At 43.2% G+C, this 6,944-nt stretch overlaps 2 protein-coding genes across 2 annotated transcripts in view; both read left to right on the top strand.

Annotated features, from left to right (window-relative positions):
- fbxl18 (F-box and leucine-rich repeat protein 18) overlaps positions 1-5,324 on the top strand; it is a 5,662-nt gene extending 338 nt beyond the window's left edge. Inside the window, exons 2-7 of the mRNA XM_032537994.1 lie at positions 857-1,054; positions 1,257-1,606; positions 2,513-2,648; positions 2,759-3,837; positions 4,438-4,656; positions 4,740-5,324. Coding sequence (XP_032393885.1) covers positions 857-1,054; positions 1,257-1,606; positions 2,513-2,648; positions 2,759-3,837; positions 4,438-4,656; positions 4,740-4,896 — 2,139 coding nt within the window. The 3' untranslated portion in view covers positions 4,897-5,324. The remainder of the gene's footprint in view (positions 1-856; positions 1,055-1,256; positions 1,607-2,512; positions 2,649-2,758; positions 3,838-4,437; positions 4,657-4,739) is intronic.
- Positions 5,325-5,914: 590 nt separating this feature from the next.
- ptcd1 (pentatricopeptide repeat domain 1) overlaps positions 5,915-6,944 on the top strand; it is a 4,625-nt gene continuing 3,595 nt past the window's right edge. The window contains exons 1-2 of the mRNA XM_032538002.1: positions 5,915-6,376; positions 6,453-6,593. Coding sequence (XP_032393893.1) covers positions 5,915-6,376; positions 6,453-6,593 — 603 coding nt within the window. The remainder of the gene's footprint in view (positions 6,377-6,452; positions 6,594-6,944) is intronic.

The following is a 6,944-nucleotide window of genomic DNA, read 5'->3' as shown; positions in this document are numbered from 1 at the left end:
ACTCAAATTTCTGCTAAGTCTTTCAAACAAGTTTGGGTTAATACGTGTGGTAGAAATACATGTGATTTGGTGTCTCATTTTTATTAATCTGCTAAACAACAGAATATTTTGTATGTGAGTGGACAGGCAGGCAGAAATGCTATATGTCTAAACACGTATGCACTAAGTGTCTTGTATCTCGACAAAGCTATATATATTTGAAACGTTCATGTTTGACTTCCTAATCGGAAATGTAGAGTAGTAATGGAATCACCTGCTAATAGAAAATATTGCATTATATTAGCATGTGTTTCCACTTCTTAATGCTTCAACTAGAAGGTTAGTTAATATTAAACTTTATTCAGAATAAGACAATAAGCAATGTGCATGAAAACCATTTTATATTGTAATATTCATATTATTGTTATGTTAAATCTTCTCTAAAATCTGTTGAGAAAAAGTGTATGGATACAATAACCAGAAATGGACTTTGGCATATCCAGCAAATTAAATTCTGACAAATACCTGATATTGATGCAAAATTATATAAAAATGCAGTGTTGCCATAAAGCAGTCAAGCTCATTGATTTGCAGCATTGCGTACAATGGCTTAATAATGCAAGCAGATACATTGAAAAGATAGCTACCACAGTATGAATGATGAATCGTCATATCACCCAGCCATAATCTAGTGTCTTGATGACAGCTTTTCTGTATTGATCCTCAATAACAAAATACCAAGAATCAGTAATTGCTACCAGCCATTGAGTCAAGATGTGTAGCATCTTGCCATCTTGGTTTTTCTTTCCAAGGGCTGACTGAACACACAAAAAGTCTAAACGCATTTGACTTTGACACTGTTTGTTGTCTGTCTCAGGCTGTATTTGACGAGGACACAATGTCCTCTACCTCGGTGGGAATGTCGGATTTGTCCGATGAGATCCTGCTGTGCATCCTCCGCCATGTTCCAGTGTGTGACCTGGTGCGGAATGTGGCAAACGTCTGCCACAAGTTACGCACACTGTGCCACGATAAGACCCTGCTCACAAACGTCAGCCTGTCTGAGGAGTATCTGGTAAAGCTGTTCAGACAGGAGAGGCATCCTGTTTCAAGATTGTTTCATGGAAGATCTCTATCACAGTTTTCTATTTCTAGTTCATGCACATGTGTAGAACTTTCTGTAAATTTAAAATACATTTATTTAACACAGTGGAATACTTGTTGCACTTTAACCGATGGAAACATTTAATACAAATGTATCCTTTTGTTTCCTCCAGGCTGACGATCTACTGGTTCGCCACATATTAAAGCAGCTAGCCAATCACGTGCAGTCTCTCAGCCTGAATGGTTGCTACTGGCTGTGTGGCTCTACAGTGGAGCTTCTTGCTCGCTGTAGAGGAGTGACGCACCTCGATGTCACCGGCTGTCGCCTCACTTCCCTGCGTCTGTCCCGTCTCCTCTCCTCCCTCTCTCTGCTCAGATCCCTTGCTTTTGATGTGACGCCAGGCTTCAACTCTGCTCAGCTCAGTTCAGAGGCGGTGGATTCACTGAGCCGCCTGTCAGAGCTCAGACAGACCCTGTTGACACCGAGTTATGGTGTGGTGCCGTGCTGCGCCCAACTCCGCAGGTACGATTACACATGAGGCCGGTGTCCAGAATAGCTCCCTGAGTTTAGTGATGGAACTTCATGCATTCACATTCTTGTTGCAGTCTAAGAGCGTTTTCACACTTGAAAGTCTGAACCAAGGTCTAGACCGAGGTTCGTGTTTTTGTTACACTACAGTATACATTTGATCCGGTAAGTTTTGGCTTCACACTGCAGTTATGCAAGCAGACTAAAGATTAATACGGGACAAAACTATGTCCTGCCGTCATTACATACTCAGATATTATTGTTGATTGGTTCCAGACAGGGTTGCTCGTCATCCTCTCTCTGTGTCGGGAGTTTTTGTTAACTGACTGCTGCTCTCTCCGACTGCTGGGGCTCTTTTTGTTTTGTTGCGATGTTGAGGAGCAAGACACGGAAATTTCTTTCTGGAGCAATTATTCAGAGACAAACAGAAACAAACACTGTACATTTACTACCACTTAACAAGTAAATTGCTGATGTATTCTCTGCTCTGATAGCCGACAGCTGTCTTCTCTGAGCGCATTCACTGTCGCTTACTCTCTCATGTAGCTACACGCTAAGCACAGAGCTATTCCTTAAAGGAGCTTCCCCGGTCTTGTAACACAAGGAGAGCCTGCCAGAGCTTCTTGTATTTGGTCCGATAGTTCGAACCATCCAAAAAAATGCTTTCACACTATAAACGAATGTCACCGTGGCTCAGTTTGATCCATACCGAGACCACCTCTTTTGATCGGACCAAAATTTGGCCCGAGGCACCTTTCACACCTGCAATTTTGGTTCGGAACCAAACTGGAAAGTCTGAAAGTCCGGACCGAATGAGGTAGGTGTGAAAACGCTCTGTATGACTTTGTTACTGTTTTACTACTACAATGTTGAATGTGTGTTTCTGTCTGGGCACTTCAGGCTGATGCTGCAGTTTGACATCTCAGACGTGACCAGAGAGGGTATCGGTGTTTGTTGTCAGTTAATGATGGGTCAGAGCAGTGTGCCACATTACCAACAGCTGGAGGAGTTCACTGCAAGGCTGGCTCCAGGAGAGGTGAGTTTGCTAGTGTGCATGTGCATGTAATATACTGTATTCCAATGTGTCTGCAGTATACACAGTAGTACTGTGCAGTTTGTAATTTGTCTGTGTGTTGATATCTTCAGGTAAATCAGACCTTGCTCCTGCTCTACCTGGCTGTGTTCAGTGTTCATGTTCCAAAGGGTCTCAAAGTTTTCCTTGTGTCGATCCCTGGCCCGAATCCTGCTCACTGGCCTGCTGCTCCCTCGCTGGCCCAGAGCTTGGGTCAACGAGGTGACCTGGAGGCCCTCCAGCTTCCTCGGTCCTGGCTAGATTCCTTGTCCCTAAAGCGAGCCCTGGAAGGAAACAGTCCAAAGCACCTGAGCTTCAGCCGCTGCCCAGCATTATGGCCACAAGTGTTCCAGTCATTGTTGGAAGGAGGAGTCAAAGACGCCAAACAGTTGACCAGCCTGAACCTCAGTGGGATCAACAAGGTCCTTTACTCAGAGTGTAGGAGTGTGGAAGATCAGCTGGTTCCTGACACAATGAGCCGGTTGGCAGTTGGCTGTTCCAACATTAAACACCTGAACCTGATGCACACACACTATCATCATGAAAACTCTCCTGGGCTAGGTGCAGAAACACACCTGTGTGCCAGCTTGGCCAAACTCACACACCTGCGCTCTCTCACTCTGCCTGCCTGCGCTCTGTCAGACGGCTTGAACACACATCAGATCTCTACAAACAACACGCCTCCCTCGCCGTTGTTCCTGGGGTTAAAGAAGACGCCACGCGTGGGGCTCCAGAATTACAAGCCAGATTCAGATTCTTCTCTGTCAGGGGACAGCACTTCAGGGCTCAGTCTGCTCTTAGCTGGCTGCCCTTTTTTGGAGACCTTGGAGCTCATTGGTCCAGGTTTTGTCTCTGCACTGCCTCGGCTTGAGCCCTGCACTCGTGCCAGTGTGGAGCCTCGTGGTATGTGTGCGTGGGCACGAGGCGTTGGCGACGCACACTTGGCAGCACTTGAGGCTTTGCCTCGATTATGCCGCCTGACTCTGGCTGGGCTTCCTGGGGTCCTTAAGGGGACAGGACTGATACAGCTGACCAGGCAGTGCAAAGATCTACAGGTATTATCCCTTGCCAACATGGGATCACTAAAAACCATGAACTACACCCCGGCCTTGTTGGACACTCTTAAACAGTGCACACAGCTTCAGGAACTCAGGTTAGATGTCTTTGTGTACCTTTCATTTACTTTAACACTAAACACTAACTGTCAGACAGTACAGTCTTATTTATTATTGTATGTCCCCTTTAGTCAACAGATTATCCTACTTTTCAATTAAAGCATTTACTATAAGTTAATTATAATATTTTATGTATTAGTTGTAATAAATAGATCCTATTGTTATTTTTCCTCAGTGGAGTGTTCAGGATATTCAGACCCACTAAATGCTTGTTTACTTTGTTAAAAGATGATGAATTGCCCTATTACCTGTCATTATAATCTGTCTCAAAAAAGTAACGTGTTTTTTGTTTTGTTTTTTCAATTTACTTTTTTACAGAGAATTTTAAAACCTGTTGTGAAAATTTAGAGTTATCACATTGTATTTTTTCCTGATAGCTATGGGAACCCCCAAACAGGCAAACCATAGTCAGATTCATAGTGTAGTGTTATGGTGAGTTTTGTTTTTGTTTTTCATGAAACGGAGTGCCTTATATTCACTACAAAAATGTAGGGCAGTACACCAGGTAGTCTAATTAAATAATTTTTAACTTTTTAATATTTAATTCATTGGACATTGTGTGTGTCTGTGTGTTTTAGGTTAGAGCAGCCGTATCTGAATGCCAACGCGTCATTCTTTGAAGCTTTGTCCTGCTGCTCTCGCCTGCAGCGTCTCTGCCTTATTTCACGCAGCGGCACCTTTGACCCATCGGCCGCAGAAACCTTCATGGAGCGATGCTGCAATGTCATCATGTGCCACATGTTCATGGGCGGCACCTTAGTGGCTTGTCGCACACTGCAGAAAGCTCTGCTGGACAGGTCTGTGCTTGTGTGTAAGGACAAACATATCAAATACTAAATAGCCAAATAAAGCTTAAATTCACCTTTTCTTGTGTTTTTAGATTTACAGTCAAGCGCTCTGCCCTGAGTGTGGTCATCTATCCATTACAGCATGAAGACCTGCCTTCAGTCATCAGAGACATCCCACTAACACTGCTGGATAGGATTACTTTGTTCCAGAGCCACGTGGCCCAACCACCACATTCATCACCATTGTGACATCACAAAAAAGCTTCAGTGTGATTAATTCTCAACAGCTGAGGGGTTCAAACCATTTTTATTCCGCAGGAAATAAAATTGAACAATTGAAAGACTAATTGTAACCTGCACAGTGATTTCCAATTGTGTGAATGTTACATCAACGACTGTTTCCGGCTGTTCTACAACAATACATCAACCATGATTATTTTATTCACGTGACAGAGTAATAATGGTCTTCAAAGGGAAATTTGCTAGTATGGAGTGTTTTTTTACACTGATGCCATTGGGGCATCTCACAATCAAAATGAATGTCTGTTACTACACCACTCTGCTACTTTGAAAATAAGTGCCGAACATATAAGTAAGGGATGTATTTGTTCAGATACTTTAGGCTGACGATCTTAATCAAATGATGTTGTAATAAACTCCATGTAAATTATTTTTAATTCCTGTGTTCTGTGTACAATTTGTATGTTCATGACATTTTTTTAAATACTCTCAACAGTACACACCAATGATACTGTTGGTGATACCAAGTCCCCACAGTTGTGCCATGCATATACTTAAAGGTTTAAGGAAAGAAAAGAAGAAAAAAAGATCAGTGCCACATGTGAAAATGTTATTTGAGAAGTCAAAATACAGAATTCTGACACAGATGTGAAGCTTTGCGATGTCAACCAGAGACATTTGCGTGTCTATGGTGTCAACGACCCAGACAGGCATACTAATCTATCACCGATGTAGTCGACTGGAACGGGCAATCCTATGCAGGGAGATAAAGCTTTTTCAACAATTATAAACCGTGTTTAAATATGTTCAAACTTAACTTGTTACGGTAAACCATTTTAGGGACCAAATCGCCAGACATGGTGATTTGTAACTTTTTTCCGATATCTATTACTCAGGTCTTGTCTAGTTTTGTCATTGAAACATCGTGGTGCGCAGACAACATGACAGAACAGGAGCTACGCAGATAACCTCCCACTAGCAAAATAACGACAAAGTTACGTTAATTAACTATCTTAAATCGCTAAATATGTTCACGTCCGTTGCTCGTTCGTGCGTGCGAAACGGGAGGAAAGTCTTGGTCTCTGTAGCTAAGTTGTCCCTATTTTCAACGTCTAAGACCTCGACCAGAACCCTGAATCTGACAGGGGGACACTATTTGTCACGACACCGGTCACCGGGGCTCCTCGCATCGACACCCTGGCAGCTGCTATCGGCGTCCGCCGCTTCCCATGGGGGTACAGACCCTCTGGCCTCCCCTTCAGCCCCAGCCGAGAGCGACCCACCAGACCGGGAGCGCTTCGGCTCCCTTTCCACCGACATGTCGTCCAGGAGGTCTTTTAGAAAAACAAGCCCCTACATCCAGGATCTGCGGCACCGGGAGGAGGTGGACGAGGATGAAGACCCGGTGAAACCTCTCAGGAGGCGCGGGAGAACAAACACACCGTATTGGTACTTCTTACAGTGCAAAAAGCTAATCAAAGACAACAAGGTGAGATCTTTTGAGATGATATATCTGTCCTCTCACCTCCTCCTGTGTATAATCCTAAACGTGTGTCCTCTTCCAGCTGCAGGAGGCTTTGGATGTGTTCAGCAGAGACATGCTGCAGGGAGAGAGGCTGCGGCCGGAGGAGTGCAACTATACTATCCTGATAGGAGGCTGTGGTCGAGCTGGACAACTCAAAAAGGCCTTCAAGCTCTACAATGAAGTAAGGATATTTTTATTTATTCAATTGTTTTTATCATGTTAGTATGTTCTGTAGCATTTTCGTATATTCCAGATCTTAAAGTAAGCCATAACCATATGTGTTATTATTGTTAAAACACCTTCATCTCACATTGGTTAGTACTTTTAGTTACAATTATATCATTTTTCCTGAAATTGTATTATATTTATTTCAATGCCCGGTCCTAGTTTTAGCTTAAATTTTCACTTGTACTTTTGGCATACAATAGTTAGCTTCACATTTTCATATATACTTTTTTCTGATGTTCATTTTTTGACACAAACATCTCAAGGTAAGCAATAATGTGTTTATGTGTCTGTGTCTGTGTGTGTG

Source organism: Etheostoma spectabile, chromosome 2 (assembly GCF_008692095.1).
Source record: "Etheostoma spectabile isolate EspeVRDwgs_2016 chromosome 2, UIUC_Espe_1.0, whole genome shotgun sequence".
Taxonomy (NCBI): Eukaryota; Metazoa; Chordata; class Actinopteri; order Perciformes; family Percidae; genus Etheostoma; species Etheostoma spectabile.
The sequence above is the reverse complement of the archived record's forward strand: the minus strand, read 5'-3'. Positions and strand labels throughout refer to the sequence as shown.